Source organism: Chiloscyllium punctatum, chromosome 38, assembly GCF_047496795.1.
Source record: "Chiloscyllium punctatum isolate Juve2018m chromosome 38, sChiPun1.3, whole genome shotgun sequence".
In the NCBI taxonomy this organism is placed as follows: Eukaryota; Metazoa; Chordata; class Chondrichthyes; order Orectolobiformes; family Hemiscylliidae; genus Chiloscyllium; species Chiloscyllium punctatum.
In genome coordinates this window covers 23,753,688-23,773,160 of record NC_092776.1, presented here as the reverse complement: position 1 = coordinate 23,773,160, position 19,473 = coordinate 23,753,688, and the positions used below count along the sequence as shown (strand labels likewise).

Genomic DNA, 19,473 nt, shown 5'->3' with positions numbered 1-19,473 from the left:
TGAAAAGAGCCAACACACTTCCGCCTTTTTGTATGCTAGTTTGCTTTTTGTTTTCAGCTGACACCATTAGCTAAGTGATGTTAAAAGGAGAGCCAAGTATATAGGTCTGTCCCTGTCAGTACACATACTGTTCGTTTGCAAATCTGTTGTGCTTCTAATGAAGACACATAGATACTGGGACACTCTTGGCATCGGGGAGGAGAAAGTGAGGACTGCAGATGCTGGAGATCAGAGTCGAGTGTGTGATGCTGGGAAAGCACAGGTCAGGCAGCATCTGCAAGCAGGAGAATTGACGTTTTGGGCATAAGCCCTTCATCATCAATCCTGATGAAAGGCTTAGCATGAAACGTTAATTCTCTTACTCCTCAGATGCTGCCTGACCTGCTGTGCTTTTCCAGCATTCTTGGTATCACAGGACCACAGATGAAACTTGGCCTGCCAGAATGTGGACATAAACCTGGTGCTCATGAATCATATGCATAACATGTAAATACCTCAGCAGTGTTGAAGACCAAGATCGTAAACCCTAACAAAATAAAACTAGATTGGAGACCAAAGACACACAGTCTAAATATGTCAGCTTTCTGCTAACTTTCTTTTGATCAAACCAATGCCAGATATCATTTTGTATTGTTTAAGCTGAATTGGAGATATTGAGTTGGGGAACCTGGACGTTTGTGTGTGCTGGAGTTTCCACAAATCTTGCTCAAGCTTGTATCTTGGAGAGGACACTTTACTTCCATGAAGAGTGTTAATACAGCACAGTCATCAGCAGTTATGAGTGTTAAATCCCAACTTGACTGGTGTAAAGAATGAGAGCTACCGTCTGTCTCCACTAGTGGGAGGTGCATTATGTTGCCTCAAGTCAGGCAATTCTGACTGTTAAGGGATTCTGATCCGCTGTGGTTCACCTCCTTCACTGGGTGCTTAGAGTGCATTCAATAGATGGAACAAATGTATTGCACTAATTTATAATCAAACCTAACAAGAAAATGCCAACTCTTCCATTGAAGAGGGATAGCATTATGGTTTTTTTTAAGAGAAGATATTCATGAGAATACATCCAGGAAAGTTATTTGGGTGGAACTGAGGAACAGGAAGGGATGATCACCTTATTGGGATTGTATTATAGACACCCCCAGTCATCGGCGGGAAATTGAGATCAAATTTGTCAGGAAATCTCCGTTATCTGTAAGAGTAATAGGGTGATTATGATAGAGCTGAAAATGTGTTGCTGGAAAAGCGCAGCAGGTCAGGCAGCATCCAAGGAGCAGGAGAATCAACATTTCGGGCATAAGCCCTTCTTCAGGAATAAGGAAAGTCAAACGTCGATTCTCCTGCTCCTTGGATGCTGCCTGACCTGCTGCGCTTTTTCCAGCGACACATTTTCAGCTCTGATCTCTAGCATCTGCAGTCCTCACTTTCTCATAGTTGATTATGGTAGAGGACTGCCATAGTGTTAAGGGTTTAGATGGAGAGGAATTTGTTATGTTTATCCAAGAAACTTTTCTGATTCAGTATGTGGGTGTACCTACTAGGGAAAGTATTAAAACTCTACCTACTCTTGGGAAATAAGGCGCCTGAGTGTCCATGGGGGAGCACTTTCTCATTCTATTAACTTTAAAATAGTGATGGAAAAGGGTAGACCAGATCATAAAGTTGAAGTTCTCAATTGGAGAAAGGTCAATTTTGACGATATTAGGCAAGAACTTTCAAAAGCTGATGGGGGACAGATGTTCAGAGGTAAAGGGACGGCTGGGAAATGGGAAGCCTTCAGAAATGACATTAATAAGGGTCCAGAGGCAATATATTCCTAGTAGAGTGAAAGGAAAGGCTGGTAGATATAGGGAATGCTGGATGACTAAAGACATTGAGGGTTTATTTTAGGGAAGCATATGTCAGGTAGAGACTGGAGAGATTGAATGAATCCTTAGACTATAAAGGCAACTGGGGTATACTTAAGAAGGAAATCAGGAGGGCAAAAAGCTGACATGAGATAGCTTTGGCAAATAGAGCTAAGGAAAATCCAAAGGGTTTTTACAAAAGGGTAACTAGGGAGAAAATAGGGCCCTTCAAAGATCAGCAAGACAGCCTTTGTGTGGAGTCGTGGTGGGGGAGTCCAGAACTAGAGAGCACAGGTTTAGGGTGAGATGGGAAAGATATAAAAGAGATCTAAGGGGCAACTTTTTCACGCAGAGGACATGTATGGAATGAGCTGCCAGAGGAAGTGGTGGAGTTAGTACAATTGCAACATTTAAAAAGCATCTTGATGGGTGTATTAACAAGGGTTTGGAGGGATATGGGCCGGATGCTGGCAGGTGGGACTAGATTGGGTTGGAATTTCTGTTGGCATGGATGAGTTGGACTGACTGGTCTGTTTCTGTACTGAAGAGCTCTCTGACCCAATGACATTCTGGTAACTTAATTGACAGGTAACTTGCAGTTAGTTGATATCTCATCCAAGCCAACTTTTACCAATGTGGAACTGGACAGACTAAACATTGATGTAACTTCTAGCAAGAGATCAGGTTCACTGATCATTGAAAGAAAAATGTTACATGTTTATTTGCCAGAGGACATTTTATCAACAGAATCCCTACGACAGGATATTTTTACCTAGGAGGGAGGCTTCTGTACATGAATGCAATGGACCATGAGATATGCCCTTCTGACTTAGCTGTCAGGGCCTAGAAAATAAATGAGAAGGGAAAGGAAATTCCTCCAGCTTTGACATTACCTGAAGCTTTGTGTAAGACCTTCACAACAAATAATGATGAGGTGTCCTGAAAGCATGCAAGATTGGGGTTTTGGGACCAGTTGGACTATTGCCAGATGCAGCACCCACCTGCGTGCCATACTTCACTCATATTTGTGCAGCAGGGTTAGGATGGTCTTCTGCTTTGAATGAAAATGCTATCAGCTACACTATCTATAGCTAGATAAGAACCTCTATTGTTCGGGTGATGTCTGGCAATGCCACATTGAATAAAGGAGTGAAGTGGAGCATTTGTCAAGGCCCCATTCGGCACTGTCGCCACGTGGAAAAGAGCAAAAATATTGCTGACAGGCAATGTTGCTTTACATTAAAAGATGCCAAGGGCAAACTAAAGAGTACAAAAGCAAAATACAGTAGACATTTGAAATCTAATTGCAACAAAATATTGAAAACATTCATCAGTTCAGGTAATGTGTGTGTGTGTATATTTGAGGTTGGTTGGGAGGAAACCCACTAATGGACTGTGAACTTAGACATTGTCTCTCCCCCCCTCCCCCCCAATAAACTAGTTCAGCTTTTCTTTACACTTTTCAACTGACCCCAATGTCTGCAGATGCTGGAGACTAGAGTCTAGATTAGAGTGGTGATGGAAAAGCACAGCAGGTCAGGCAGCATCCAAGGAGCAGGAAAATCGCCGTTTCGGGCAAAAGCCCTTCCTCGGGAAGCCCACATTAGGGTATTCACGAGCCACCTAGGAGAAAGTGTGGACTGGAGATCAGAGGCCAGAGTGTGGTGCTGGAACAGACAGCATCCGAGGAGCAGGAGAATCGACGTTTCAGGTATAATGCATCACGGGCTCTTGATTGCATAACTACAGCGCAACATAAAAACAGAAATTGCTGGAGAAACTCAGCAGGTCTGGTAGAAGCTGGGGGAAGAGAGAAAAACACAGTTGAGGTTTCGAGTTCGCTATGATTCTTCTCAGCAACTCCGAAGTTCCTTTTGTTGAAGTGCAATGAAAGCTGACAGTGGGGGCTGATCTGAAATGTGCCTCTTTAACTAAAGAGTAACCCTGACGCCATCCGGAAGAGGAAGGTGCGGGGCTTTACTCAGCTCAACTCTGCAAACAAACAGAGCGATTCCAAACGCCGGGCTGCCCCGATTGTCCGAAACCTCCAATGGTGAGTGAATTGTATCCCTTTAATCGTAGCCATCGGGAATGCAAATTTAAGTCGATTACACTTTAAACTGTGAGTAATAAGAGTTATGGCCAGACTGAGTCGGCTCGGGAATTCTGTCTCCGAAAGCCCCATCAGCAGCACACTCACCAAGTGAGCGACCATCGATTACTCTGCTTCTCCGATTTGTTGTGAGACCCTGCGGTTGCCTGTTGATTTGGAATCCGGTGTCATCGGGGTCACACAGGTTGTTTACTCTCTGTGGGAAGATTGAAGCAGGCACCGTGCGCCTTGTTGTCATTGATTACATTACAGCACCCCCCCCCCTCCATGATTAACAAACACCCCCAACAGAACGCATTTATCAACATTGATTCCATCTCAGCGGTTTAATGAGTTGATAGGAACTATATCGACTATACGCTGTCTAAAGGGAGGAATTGCTGTGGTTCTAATTTCACTCCAGGAGCAGATTTTAGTGCCATTTACATTTAGTGCCATTGTCATTTAAAGAGTTAATGCATACTTGCCCCGTCCTTGACTGGGGGACAACAACAAAACGGCACTCCAGAGAAGTATTCTCATCTGAAACTGTTAATTCCCCCGCTAATGGCGAGGAAGGAATGAAGTCTCAAATGGTGGCTTTGGTGAATTAAACTCTTGTCACTTTGAAATGAGTGCAAAGTGCTGGTTTAAAAAAAAGTTATTATATTTATTTTGAAATTCTGTCCCTATAGTCACAGCGCTAATCCTAACCTCTCCAGACAGATAGAGCTGGTGTTAGAATTTGCAGGACAGGGAGTCTGTTCGGAGTGAACGCATTTGAGAAGCAACACCTGTCCGCTCGTAACACATTTTGAAAGGTGACCCTTTGCTGCGAGTAGTTTATGGAAATAATTTGAACTCAGGGGTTTGAGTGATCGTCTGCAACATTCCATGTCAGCTGCTGTCAGTTCTGAAGGCTACAGAATAACACATGATTTGGAGATGCCGGTGTTGGACTGGGGTGTACAAAGTTAAAAATCACACACCAGTTTATAGTCCAACAGGATTAATTGTAAGCACACTAGCTTTCAAAGCGACGCTCCTTCATCAGGTGATTTACAGAATTTATAGCAAAAATTTGCAGTGTGATGTAACTGAAATTATACATTGAAAAATTGATTGTCTGTTAGGCCCACCTTCAATATATTGTCTAGCTATCACCATTGTTAACAGCTAACCCGAGAATGCAACTTTTAATAAAAAAGTGTTTTGTGATTTACACATGAAAGAAGTGAAACTATTACTGTATTCTAACAGATGAAAGGCTTAACAGACAATCAATTTTTCAATGTATAATGTCAGTTACATCACACTGCAAATTTTTACTATAAATTCTGTTACGATCGATCCCTCCATAATCACCTGATGAAGGAGCGTCGCTCTGAAAGCTAGTGTGCTTCCAATTAATCCTGTTGGACTATAACCTGGTGTCGCGTGATTTTTAACGGTGAATACAGTGCGCCGCCCGTATCTCTACTGTACAACTTGTAGTCTACACTTAGGGTAAAATGAAACCCCTCCTGGTTTCAAATTAACACCGGACCTCTGGCTACACTCTAGCTGTTAGTTTACGTCGGGCAGACAGAAATGACCATTGGGAGGTGCTGAAGAAACAGGCATTTGTGTGCACAGATTCTTGGGGGAATGAAACTCTCCCTCTGCACTGTGATAGGGGAAGAGAACATTGCAAGCCATAGGGGCGGAATTCCACAGAGGGAACCGGTCCATTGAGCCGGCGGACCCGTGTCAGAAACGTGTTCTGCCTGCCCGGGAACAAACCGGCACAAATATAAGCAGAAGAGGTTCGTACACATGATCTATTTACGCCAAAACACCTTTAACAGCTGGGGGCTAGTCAAAGTTATCCAAGAAACCTATGATTTTTGGATAATTGTAAAAATGTTTTTGATACAGATTAACCCCATGTGAAAACGTAGCCCGGAAACATCGTGTGATCTAATAATTAGCAAGCCACTTGAACGGTTAAACTGTTTAAATCAGAGATTTCTTTAAGATAAATCGTTGGGAAGAGTTTATTTTCTTATGAACTGGTAAAGTATGAAGCTTGACAGTGCTTCATCACACATTAGATTACTACTGTACTCTGGGAAAACATTTTTAGGTTGGTAATAAATGAGCATTGCAAGAATCACATTACCTCTGCTTTAATGAATAACTCCATATTAAAGCTAGTGTATCAGCATTTTTTGTTTTTCTTTAAAGAGCCAATTCAGAAGTATTTAAAAGTTGGGCATTATCCTAAGATTAAAACCATTGGATTTCCGATTCTGCTCACAGAGTCAGCAAAATGTCAACTTTTTTAAACCACTTAATTACAGGCAATGTTATAAGAAAGACAGACAACAGCATAATAACCCTGAAGATGCCTCCCATTATTATGTTGTCTTGTGAAATCCATGATCATGTTATGCAACATTACATTCATTGGAATAAATACCACATCCTCCAAAAATCTTAAAGCTAAACTGCTGCAAGTTATACATATTTCCTGGTGTATATTTATACAGTTGGAGCAGAGAATGCAAGTCAACTCATGACATGTTTGAAAATACATAACAAAAGTGCACAGTCAAATCAGTGCACTGACTTGCCATCTCCAAATTAACAATGGCTTGAATGACTTATAGTTATTTCTTCAAGTGGGATTATAGATCGCATTTTCTCCTTGTGAAAATTCTGAAGCTTCAATTCCAATGTTAAAATTTAAACTAATACTTCCACCCATAAATTATGTAATATAGACAAACAACATAAATATAACTCTTCTGGGAATCTCATAAATGTTTGATTCTGCCCTGTGGGTATCATGGCTGATTGTTAAAGTTTTTCCTGAACACCACTATGGCACCACTTCCAACTATTATTAACATTCTCCTCATACCAATGCTTCACACTGGTTGCCCAGATATAATGGTGTGTTATTGATCAGATTATATTTATTTATTTTGAGTGGCTAATACAACTAGTAACTGTATATTCTATTACATAAAAAATTGATCTGCAGGAGGAAAATTCTCACTTAAGGGTTTGGCTGACATTCATAAAACTTAGTAACAGTAGTGACAGCTACATTTGCATTGTGCCTATAACTCAAAAATCCAAGAGACTTATAAATGGACATGGAAAAATTAAAAAGTCATAGATGGGTGGATTAGGGATGAAATTATAGACATTGAGAAGACTTTTGAAGTAGGTGGGAGAGGTGAGGTGCGTAATGTATTGTGTTTCAAAGAATGGGCTTAATGTAGTTGAAGGATCTGTCAACTCTGCAGGATTGAAACAAAAGTGTTTTACGCTGCAGAGTCAGAGTGTGGAGTGGGTATGAGGCTGGAAGAAGTCTTTGGAGTGATTTTGATGACACATGTAAGTTTATATTTAATATGACCTGGGGGTTGTTAGACTGAGAACCAGTGTGAGTGAAAAAAGATTTTATGAAAATAATAATGTCTGGAGGTGAAATAAGTTTGCAAAATTGTTTTAGTGGGCAAGGGTCAACATTCCTGAAGATCCGTTTCTCCAGTTTGTTTTGGCCAATGCTTGCTTAGATTATAAAAAAAAGGACAAAATTAAAGGCTCTGTATCTGAATGCACATAGCATTGAAAGCAAAGCAGGAAAACTGATAACACAAATCGAAATAAATAAGTATGATCTGATGCCCATTGCAGAGACTTCACTGAAGGAAGACAAAGATTTAATGAATGGATGAAATTTTGGAAGGACAGAACTGAAGAGGGATACCCAAGTTCAGGAAATTGGGACAGAGATGTAGTTTGAGCAAAGATGAGAAATGATAAAGGCAAGAAGAGACTTGTGGGAGTATTACACAGCCCTCTTAACAATAAACATGTGGTAGACATGGTATATGCAAATAATTAATGGGAATTTATTCAGACAGGAATAGCAAAAATCACAGAGGATTTTAATTTACATATAGAGTGGGAAAATTAGATGGGCAAAGAAGGGGGCTTCTGAAATGTCTACCTTCTTCCTCCACCAAGGATTCTCCAGCACAATAGTTGGTAGGGCCCTCAGCTGAGTCCAACCCATCTCCCACACTTCAGATCTCAAGCCCTCTCCTCCCTCCCACAACAGCAACAGAGTCCCTCTGGTCCTCACCCACCAGCATCCATATCTATAGGATTATTAGCCACCATTTTCACCACCTCCAATAGGATGCCACCACCAGTTACCTATTGCCCTCCCCTTGCCTTATCAGCATTCTGCACTCTGAGCCACTCCTCCTTTACTCATAACACATCCCCACAGCCTCACGGCATCTTCCCCTGCAATTGCAGAAGATGTAACGTTTGCCTGTTTACTTTCTTCCTTCTCAGTATCAAACATTCCTTCCTGAAGAAGGGCTTATGCCCGAAACGTCGACTCTCCTCCTCCTTTGATGCTGCCTGACCTGCTGCACTTTTCCAGCAACACATTTTTAAGCTCTGATCCCCAGCATCTGCAGTCCTCACTTTCTGCACTTCACTCAATCTGCATTTGCTGTTCACAATGTGGACTCCTTTACCTGAGGAAAACGAAGCACAGACTTGGTGACCGCTTTACAGAACACCTATGTTCTGTCCACAAAAAAGACTCCGAACTTTTAGTTGCTTGCCACTTCAACACATCACTGTGTTCTCTGGCCAAAATCTCTCTCTCAGGCTTGCTGCAGAACCCAAGCAAAGCTCAGCACAACCTGGAAGAACAGCGCCTCATTTTCCACTTGGGAACACTGTAGTCTTCTGGGCTTAATATTGAATTTAACAATTTTAGGTCATGTCCTTACCCCAGCCCCCACACACCAGGCATTGACACCACATAGGCTGCTACCAGATGCAACCCTCTGTCAGTTACTAATTACACCCCCATTGGCAACTATTTATGCCTCCCAGACTAGTCTTTAACCAGTCCTTTTTCCATCCAACAGTGTTTCTCTCTGTTTTGGTCTCTATCTCCACCTGTCATTTACTTCCCATCTTTGGACCCAAAATGTTAACTCTGATTTCTGTCTACTGAGCTTTCCCAACAATTTCTGGTTTTGTCTGATTTTTCAGCATCTTCAGTTCTTCTGGTTATGTCTAGGTTAGGTGTGTTAGCCACGGGAAATGCAGGGTTACAGGGATAGAATAGGGGGATGGGTCTTGGTGGGATGCTCATCAGAGGGTTGGTGTGGGCTTGTGGGGCTGAATGACCTGTTTCCACACTGTGCCGATTCTATAACAAAAAGGAAGTAACAAAGGGGCTATAACAATGTTAAGTAGCCTAGCAGGTTAATAGAAATTACTGACTGCTGTATCTCTATATTTGGTATCATTGGGAAAGTTTTGAAACTTTTACTCTGAATTCCAATATTCAAGTGCTTTTATGTGATTACATATAAAAATAAAACACTGCTGCTACTACTGACTCTTGAAGAACATTTCTATCTACCAGCCCTCAGTCTGAAAACACCTATTTATCACAAGTCATTGCTTTCTGTCCTTAAGTTCATCGATCAAAGTTGGCACGTGCAGCATTAGAAACATGAGACTGATGCCATGTAGATGAATGACAGAGAACAAATGACGGAGAAGATTACATTGGAATGTGATGAGCATGATAAACAAGATATAAAGAAAATTAGGTTATCCTGATTATGTATTGATCACTTTAATCAAGGTTCCCAAGCTGATTTTGCATACTGTATTATTCTGACTTGAAAGTGTATGGTATTCTAAAGGAACTCATTGTGTAAAATCATCATACAAATCAATCGATTTTCGAAGGTGATGCTAAGTTGTAGGGCTGTGGCAAAAAAATAGTTGATATAAATGTCTTTCTATAATAAGTATCTAATCTTCTGCACTCTCTATTGCACTTTAACATATGTTTTTCATTCTTTGCCTGAAGCTGTGCTGTACATTTGGTGTGGAAAGCAATCCCTAATTGGCACTCTTTGTCAAAAAGACACCAATGACAAATGAACATTTGTTCTCTGGACCTTATAAAGTTGTTATTTTGAAGAGAAAGCCTTTTGACCAGAGTGGTAATGCAGCAAACCCAACACTCAAGAAAGTTAATCTAAAATAGATTGCTAAATATTTATTTTGTTAAATTGCCTACAACCTATTTTAAATTATTTTATTGGTAGTGGAAAAGCACCGATTTCATGATATTAGATATCTCCTGGTGGTGATTCTTTTTAAAATGTCACATCTCAAAATGCACACGTTCTTCACAAAGAAGGAATCTCATTTATTGAAGCGCTTATTATGATGGTGAAAATGCTTCCAGTGTCCTTAATATTTGATTCACATTTTATGACAGCACTTTGTAATCGCTCCTGCATTATGCCATGTAAATTACGAACAACTGCTTGTGCAGCAGAAATGTTCTGTATTTGATGGAATTTCTTGATTTTTACCTGGAATGGTAAAAGGTTCAGCCACGTTTTAAGTATTGTGTGATTTCTATTTGACAGTTAAATATCAGAAAATGTGTTGTGAAAGAGTGAAACTAAACATTCTGCTCCTTTGAAAAGGTAAATTTCTAACTAATTACACATTTCAGGATATGTTGATTAGATTAGATTACTTACAGCGTGGAAACAGGCCCTTCGGCCCAACAAGTCCACACCGACTCTCCAAAGAGCAACCCACCCAGACCCATTCCTCTACATTTACCCCTTCACCTAACACTATGGGCAATTTAGCAAGGTCAATTCACCTGACCTGCACATCTTTGGATTGTGGGAGGAAACTGGAGCACCTGGAGGAAACCCACGTAAACTCCACACGGACAGTTGCCTGAGGCGGGAATTGAACCTGGGTGTCTGGCGCTGTGAGGCAGCAGTGCTAACCACGGTGCCACCGTGCCGCTTGAAAAGCTTTACATCTTTTTCACAGTATGATAAGTATGGCCCTGTTCCCAAACATTAATTTAATAAATTAACTCTGAAAGTCATCCTGGAATCAGAAACATTAATGTCAAATATGTCATAATATTAAAAAGGATCCACATTTTTAACTAATTTAATGTGGTGCACTCTGAGATGTAAGTGTCTGCTGGCTTATGTTCTAATGGCTCAATTGGTGAAATCCTCATTTTTGAGACCGAGCCTGTGGTTTAAGTCCCATTTCAGTATCCATTCTAGCTTAACACTTCAATGTAGCACCAAGAGAGGAGCAAATGCTCTTCAAAGGTACCTGGATGTAAAAGAATCCACGGCAAGAAGAAAATAGAAGTAGTTGTCTGGACAATTCTTATCCCTCAACACCATCAAAACAGATTAATTAGTTACTATCTCACTTGATGTTTGTGGCAACTTGCTGTATTTAAAATTAGCTGTTTTGATTTTCTACAAAAGAAATATGACTTCAAAAGTGGTTTGGGTTGCCTAGTGGACATGACAGGTACTACATAAATGCAGATCTTTTCAGTTTCTTTTTAAAATTTTTTTTTACCTATTTTCAAATCATTTTAAAATCTATCATAGCTTCCTAAAAGCAAGGATGTGAACATGTAAAGGTGCTTGAACTATTTACACTTCTGTTTTGTTTTCAGTTCCGTCATGATGACTCTCGTCCTCCCATTTCAGATTGCATGTACTTTTTTGCTTACTCAAGGTACGTAAGACTTAGTTATTTCTTGAAAACATTTAACTTTGACAATGAGGTTAACAAGTGAGTGCAAGCTACTGTGAACTGGGTTAAGTCTAACCAAGGTCGAAGAGTGTGGTGCTGGAAAAGCACAGCCAATCAGGCAGCATATGAGGAGCAGGAGAATTGATGTTTTGAGCACAAGCCCTTCATCAGCAATGCTCCTCGGCTGCTACCTGACTGGCTTTTCCAGCACCACACTCTTTGACTCTGATCTCCAGCATCTGCAGTCTTCACTTTCTCCTCCTTAAGTCTAACCAAGGCAATTTTACTTCAACTCTATCTCAAAGAGAGAAAGTATTATTACATAATTTAATTATACTCTAGTTAAACGCAGATCTTAGAGGTTAATAGCAAGTTCTCTTATGTTTTACATATGCCTACATACATTATAGCAGTAAAAGACCTCGGGCAGATTTTTGCAGAGTCTTCCTGACTTTATGAATCTTCAAAACGATGGCAGCACCTGGATGTGGAAGTCACAATCCTTTTTTCAACAGATGTCATTTTTGATGGGAAGGGAAAGAGGATTGGACATGGCACATGAAAGGGAGAAACCCAAGCTCAGGAGAACCATTTGTCCTTAGTGCTGAGTTCAAGCAGACTCCATTTTGCCCATTGCAAGGGCCTGTAGTGTGGAATCAAAATTTATTGAGTGAATGTGTGGGAGGTGAAGTTTATTTAACTGTCATGATTTGAAGTTTTCAAATGACTTGTCTCAAGTGTAAAGAAAACTGACTGCAGGTGTCAGTGATTGTCAAAATAAAACTCAAACTGACTGCTTTGATTGACAGGTTAGATGTTGGAGCATCTGATTGAATAATTTCAACAGTCCTTTGAAATTTTGCTTACAGCTATTCTGTACCAATGTTTGGCTGAGTTTCAAAAGCTAGAATTATCTTAGCAGGGGTTCCTGAGTTTACAATTTGAGTGACAGTTTAAAGAGGCTATTAAATGATTAGGGATATGCATTGCGGTTTGATTTCATAAGAGAGTAGCTATATATGATTTTTAAACTTCAATGATTTCAGGAGTGGGAAGTTTTTTTTTCAGTACCAAGTCTGTAGTGTATAGAGATAGTGTAAAGCTGAATTAGATTTGAGGGATGTTGTACTATTTCATTGCCATATGGTCCCTAAAGTCTCTCTGTGATAGCTATTGATTGAGTTTCTACAGAGTTATCTTGGAGGGTACGAGGAGCCATGGAGTGAGTGGTTGGGGTGGCATGGGTTATAAAAGATAAGGCTAAAAGATTTGAAACAACTCTCAGCCAGAGGTGCCAAGTGAATGATCCGTTCTGACCTCCTCCAGAGGTCCCCAGCATCACAGATGCTACTCTTCACTCAATTCAATTCACTCCACGTGATATTGTCCCAGACGTTGAATTAAGCACATGGACAAACATAAAATGAAGAACCATTGGTCTGTAATATGTGATTAAAGGTTTTTGAAGTTATCACAATAACTCCTCCCAATTGACCTGTCCCTCATTTTATTGCCCCAAGCTTTTATAATGACTTCTGTCACCATTTGTTTTACATAAAAACAAAAAGTACTTTACAAAATTCTAAGAATGGCAAAGACACAAACTCTTAAAACCACTAACTAACAACTTGGACTACTCGCTTAAAATCCTCCATTTTCCCCAAGTTGGCAATAATACTCAAGTTAAATTTTAAATCCTGAAGTCACAGGGTTAATCTCCCTCTTAAATTTGGTTGGTTTTCTGCAGCATGGGGAAGTGACTAATCAGCAGCCAATCCCAATCCATGCTGGTTCCTATTGTCTCCAAGTTGATTCCTCAGCAGGGTGAGTGCTGACTGAATCATATTTGGATGCTCAGTTTGGATTTGACTGGGCCATTCAACTCCTGACCTCATTCAAACATAGGTGCTATATTCCAAAGGTGAATTAAGAGTGACTGCTCTTGATATTAAGCCTGCATTTGACTCTAAGTGTGGCATCAAGGAACCCAAGCAAAACTAGAGTCAGTGGCAACATGAGATTTGGGGGTGATTTTCTCCACTGGTTTGAGTCATACCTGGCATAAAGAAGGATGTTTTTGGTTGCTGAAGGTCAATCATCTAAACTCCAGAACACATCTGTAGAAGTTTCTCAGTGTAGTGTCTTAAGCCCAACCACCTTCAGCTGCTTCATCAATTACCTGCCCTTCATCATAGTGGGGATGTTTGCCAGTGATTGCACAATGTACTGCACCATTCACAACTCCTCAGATGCTGAAGCAGTATGTGGCCATATGCAACAAGACCTAGACAATATTCAGGTTTGGGGTGGCAAGTAACATTTGTGCACACAGGTGACAGACAGTGACTATCTCCATCAAGAATACCATTGACCAGAAACTAAACTAGACATATAAGTACCGTAGGAGGAAGTGAGGACTGCAGATGCTGGAGATCAGAGTTTAAAAATGTGTTGCTGGAAAAGTGCAGCAGGTCAGGCAGCATCAAAGGAACAGGAGAATCAACGTTTCATGAAGAAGGGCTTATGCCCGAAACGTCGATTCCCCATATAAGTACAGTGGTTGCAAGAGCAGGTCAGAGGCTAGAAATCTTGTGGTGAGTAATTCACCTCCTGATTCCTCAAAGCCTATTCACCATCTATAAATTGCTCATCAGGAGTGTAATAGAATATTCCCCATTTGCCTGGATGGGTGCAGCTCTAATAACATTCATAAAGCTTGATACCATCCAGGACAAAGCAGCCAACTTAGTTGGCACCACACCCAAAAATATTCATTCGCTCTAGAACTGATGTTCTGAAGCAGCAGTCTGTTCTGCCTACAAGATGCACTGTGGAAATTCACTAAGACTCCTTACATAGCACATTCCAAAGCAACACTACACTGTAGAAGAACAAGGGTAGCCGGTACATAGGAACACCACCACCTGCAGGTTCCCCTCCAAGCCACTCAGAGTAATAGGATATCACAGCATAAGAAGAGGCACTTCAGTCCATTAAGCCCACACTAGTCACCAATAACCTATCTATTCTAATTCCTTTTCCAGCACTTGGCCTGTAGCCTACTGAAGTGGCTTCTGAAGTGCCTATCTAAATAATTTGTCAATATGATGGTTCCTATCTCACAGTATGGGTAGCATGTGGTGTATGTGGGGGGTGGAGGTGGTCAACTTAAAAGTTTTGAAAAAAACTAGGATGAATTGCTGGAGTAATTCCTTCATAATGAATGTTTATGTTGGAATTTCACAGTATGTGCACAATTAACCTGCCATGCAATCAATGTTTTAAATGAGATGTGATCAAACTATTCAACAGTGAAACTCTCTCTCTTCACATTGAGAGAGACCTTTCATTTTCAAAAGGTCTCCTTCGAAAACCATGTGCTCTGTGATTATAATCAGCCTTTAAAACATCACACACCATTGGCACTGTATACTTACAGCATGTTGTTGATAAATCTGGTGCCAGCATTCCTTACAAATACAGAGACTACTGAAATTTCCCACATAAAGGAAAAAAAAATCAAAAGTGGCTTAAAAACCAATATCTTATTGAATGATCAGAAAACACGGGTGAATAGGATAAGCATGTTTCTTAAAGCATTTTTAGGTGTGAAATTCCAGGATTCCAATTTGATATTCTTGTTAAACCCCATCCAGTTGGAAAGATGAGCACTCGACCCATGTCACTCCCAGTACTGGATAAAGTGAAGTGACGTTTTGATTTATAGTGTGTGGTTTACCTTCTCACCCTTTGTAAAGAATTCAGCTGAGAAGTGTTATCTAAAGGATATGATTGGTAGTTATTATTGCTAGTTCCCTTCTTCAGGACTTCCCTTCAATTACAGGCTATTTGCCACCATTCATTCTCCTTTACAACTGGCTGGGCCTCTTGACTACCACTTCACTGTAATCCCTTCCTGCCAAAGGCTGAAATCTGATGAAATCTTCACCATTGAAATGGAATGATTTGAGTGGCAAGTGGCTCTGACATTCAGACCTATGAACTTTTACTTAAAAGGATATGCACTCAATCAGCTGCACTGAAAGATCTCTTCAGTTTCTGCTAGAAGCAAAGAGCTAACTCATAGCTACTCATTCCATGACAAATTGTGTTAAGGTGTAAATTACATGAAGCTATGTCAAATTTTTAAGTACAGTCTTGTTTTATTTGCTATAAACCTTAAAGCTAAAATCTGTGTGATGTTCATACAATGTCTTCCCAGCTCGAAAGTATATTTTTGTCAAAAGGAAGTCTTGTAAATTTCAGAGAACTATGATATAGACTGCCTCAAAACAAACCCCAAATAACTTTTGCTTAAGACTTGAAATCTTGGAAATAGCAGTTTACATTTTTGGAACGGACCAGTCCTTGCCAACCCAGGGACAGCACTACTGGCTTAAAAAGGTTGAATACCCACGTCAATTTATTGTGGCCCATGAGAAGGATGGCGAGGAAGATCAAGGAATTTTAGAACTTTGTGTGTACTCCAACAATCAGAGGATTCCATGGGTGATGGAAATCCAGGCAAACAATCTGTGTTTTTAATTTTTCTCACATTTTCTTTCACTATGCACATAACAACTTGCCAAAATTCCATTGTACAATTTCATTGTAAACCTTTGTATGTGATGCCAAGATTGCAATTAAATCCATATTCCCCTCCTTTACAATTAGTTAGAATAGTCTGATCACTGTCTTAGTAGTAGCTTGCAATTCACTCATATCTGTTGGACCATCATTATATCTTTTCTGCCCCACTCTAATGTCATACTTTATCTGGTTAATTGCTGATTAGCTATTCTCAGGGGAGCATAGATGTAGCTTTCCCTTACTTGAGAAAATTTCAGCAGTTATTATTAAGGTCAGATCTGATCCAGCCCACATCTAACTTGACATTCAACTTCAAAGCCAAGTCCAATCACAGAGAATTTGTTAAAGTTGTGTCTTCTGTAATGAGGAGCATTGTATATCTCATCTGGCAGTTTCTAGTGGGAAAACATTTTGAAATAGAATTCCCTTATATCCATTTCATGCTGCAAGTTGACCCTTCCATATCCAAACCCCTTTGTGATCTGAACTCAATCCTCAATTAGTAGGGAGATGGTTAATGGGTAAGGAATGTCATGGCAGGTAAGTCAAACATCTATGGATTAAGGTGGAGGGTTTGTTGGAAAGATTCATCAGCAATTATGCATTTGTTTTCATTTGATGTAGTCTTTATAGATTTTGATAAGGTCCCACATGGAAGACATATTATAGATTTAGTGAAAATTGTTTAGAAGGGATTTGAAGGAAAATTATTTTCACTGAGAGGGTGGTAAGATGCTCACTGCTTGAAAGAATGAGAAAGGTAAAAACTTACAACATGATGGATCAACAACAAAAAATGGACTTGAACTAGCTCCTTGGTAGATAATGAAGACATGATGGGCTAAATGGCCTCTTTCCACACTGAAAATTTATAAATTTCCTTTAAACTCCTTGTTAATTATAAGTTCTTGGTAACCATTCCCAAATGACTGTACAGTAATTTCTTTTTAGAAATTTCACCTCCCCTTCTGAAGATGAATAACATTGTCAGTGCTGCCTCTTCTTCTTTTGCTGAACAACCACATACTGAGTACATTTCTAGCTTTACTGTTCCTTCGTACTGTTCTCAGTTGTACAGACATTGATCACCGTTTCTAATTTATTTTGTTAAGCTTAAATAGTGTCCCATTTATTGGGTGATTTCTTTGTTGATCTGTTTTTGCACTTGGTTTCTTATTTGCAGACGAGTGTTGATTAGTTACATTTGGTGTAATTGAGACATCATTTCAGCTGGAGAAGGTTTCTTCATCCTCCTATGTTCGAATTGAATTATATTAGATTTGGAACTAAACCATAGAGTATCATGTTGTCAAAGTTCTTAGACATGATTTAATTACATCAATTTCCATCCCTTAATGAGTAGTATGTGATGCCAAAAAAGTTCCATAGTTATGAATAATCATGTTACAAGACCTAATATCTTCTTGCTAGGTACATGACTGTCTTGCTGTTTTGTCTCACTTTCTCTAAAGTATATTTCGCACACATTATACTTTAAATGATATTTAAACATAACAACTCGGTGTGTTTGTTGTGGTCACTTCTTTCCAATATACAAACAAAATTGCTTTCATACTTTGATAAGAATATGTTTTCAAAGAAGAAGATTGGATCTGAAAAGTGTAAGGAAGGAACACATCTGTAAAATACCAAGTTGTTTTTGCAATATTCATTTGGTTCCATATTTCAACAGATTAGATGACTTGTACAGTTTTATGCTTTTTCATAGTGTTAGGTCATTCTTCAGAGTTGTAAGATTCCTTGCCACACCTCTAAGTGTGTCTGAGATTGCTCTGTGTATGCAACAGTGATAGAATATTAAATGAATACTTTCTCCATAATGGGTCATTTTCACGCATTGCTTGGGTAATAATATGGCAAAGTGGATCACCTGCTCCTCATAGAACTTGTGTGTCATTTTAATCTGATTGGTTTGTGAAGAATCTGTCAGTCACCGATAGATGATTCAGTCGAGAGAGGGACTACCTGCAGGATCAATTTGCTAATCTCCAGGAACTGGTACCCTAAAAGCCTGTTGTAACTGGCATCCAAAAAGTTTACTGTAATTGGAAGCTTTGAATTTTTAAAAAAACACTCTGATTAGGGTCAGATTATGATATAAATGTGCTAGCAAGCTTGACCCAAAATATATTTAAAAGCCAGCGCATGTCCTTATATGAAAATAACTAGATTGTTAGTTGTCTTTCACATCAGTGTTGCTTAGTACACTGCCACTCCTCCTTTAATATTAGTCTTTCTCAGGGTAGAGAGAGATATTTGAAATGAACAGTGGCTGTCTTCCTCTCCTCCTTCAGCCTGAAATGAGTCCGAAGTGGCCGCAATGAGAAGTGACAAATGTGACAAAAAGCATTCCAAGAACTCTCTGCTCAGTATTTACAGTTTTCAGTCAACACAAACATTACTTGTTCAAAGTGTGATTGTACTGAGATTGTCCATTAGAGAAGCATTTCTTTGAATATAAAGGTAAATCGCTGTCATTTTAAATGGCTATCTTACCACTGCTAGTGTAAACGTGTTTGTTTGAAAACAGGTTTGCAGGTGTTAACAAGACTGCACTTGATGATTTTAGCTGCACAACAGCTGGTTCTGGCTTCTGTGTCTTGTCCAAAAATGATTTGCCTTTGCAGGTTATAATTGAGGGAGCAGCTGTTCTCTGTTTCTAAATCCAGACACCCTCCATCTGTGCTTATAAGTTGCAAGCAGCATCTTGAGAGATGAGAAAGATTGTAGCATAGGGCTTTATGTGCTAATTTCTCAACCTGCATGTGGTCACAGCTAATCCAACATGAAGCATAATTTTCAAATCTGGACCTATGTAAACTGTATGGTTCGGGATGTTAATAGCCCAGGAATGAAAAACTGTTGCCGATGTGGATTATCCTTACAATGAGCCTCTCGTGGAGCTAAATACATGTTTCAATCAAAGGTAAAATTAAAGGATATATCTTGTTAAAAATAGAGTCTGCGAAAGTATGGTATTTCATGCTAATGTGACAGACAGTTTGACGTAAATGGGATTTATGAGGCACCTTTCACAACTTAAGTTTGTCTCAAATTGCTTTAAAGCTAGTAAAATATTACTGAAATATAAGTTGAAAATATAAATTGCATTAATATTGCAATTTTCAGAATCACCAAATGTCTCAAAATGTTTTACAGCCAATCAAGTATTTTTTTGATGTGTCGTCAATTTGATAAATTCAGAGGCAAACAACCAGTATGACCACAGCAAATACTCACAACCTGCATTAACCCAGATAATCTTTATTGGGATATTGATTG

The 19,473-nt window shown here is 39.6% G+C and overlaps 1 protein-coding gene across 2 annotated transcripts in view; it reads left to right on the top strand.

Moving 5' to 3' along the window:
- The first annotated feature begins 3,740 nt into the window (after positions 1-3,740).
- Positions 3,741-19,473, top strand: part of vwa2 (von Willebrand factor A domain containing 2) — a 70,617-nt gene continuing 54,884 nt past the window's right edge. The window contains exons 1-2 of one of the 2 annotated variants that reach the window (XM_072557368.1): positions 3,741-3,897; positions 11,501-11,562. In XM_072557368.1, the coding sequence (XP_072413469.1) occupies positions 11,508-11,562 (55 nt within the window). In that variant the 5' untranslated portion in view covers positions 3,741-3,897; positions 11,501-11,507. Of the gene's footprint in view, positions 3,898-5,515; positions 5,742-11,500; positions 11,563-19,473 lie in introns of those variants that run through there. The other variant, XM_072557369.1, reaches the window with a different exon arrangement.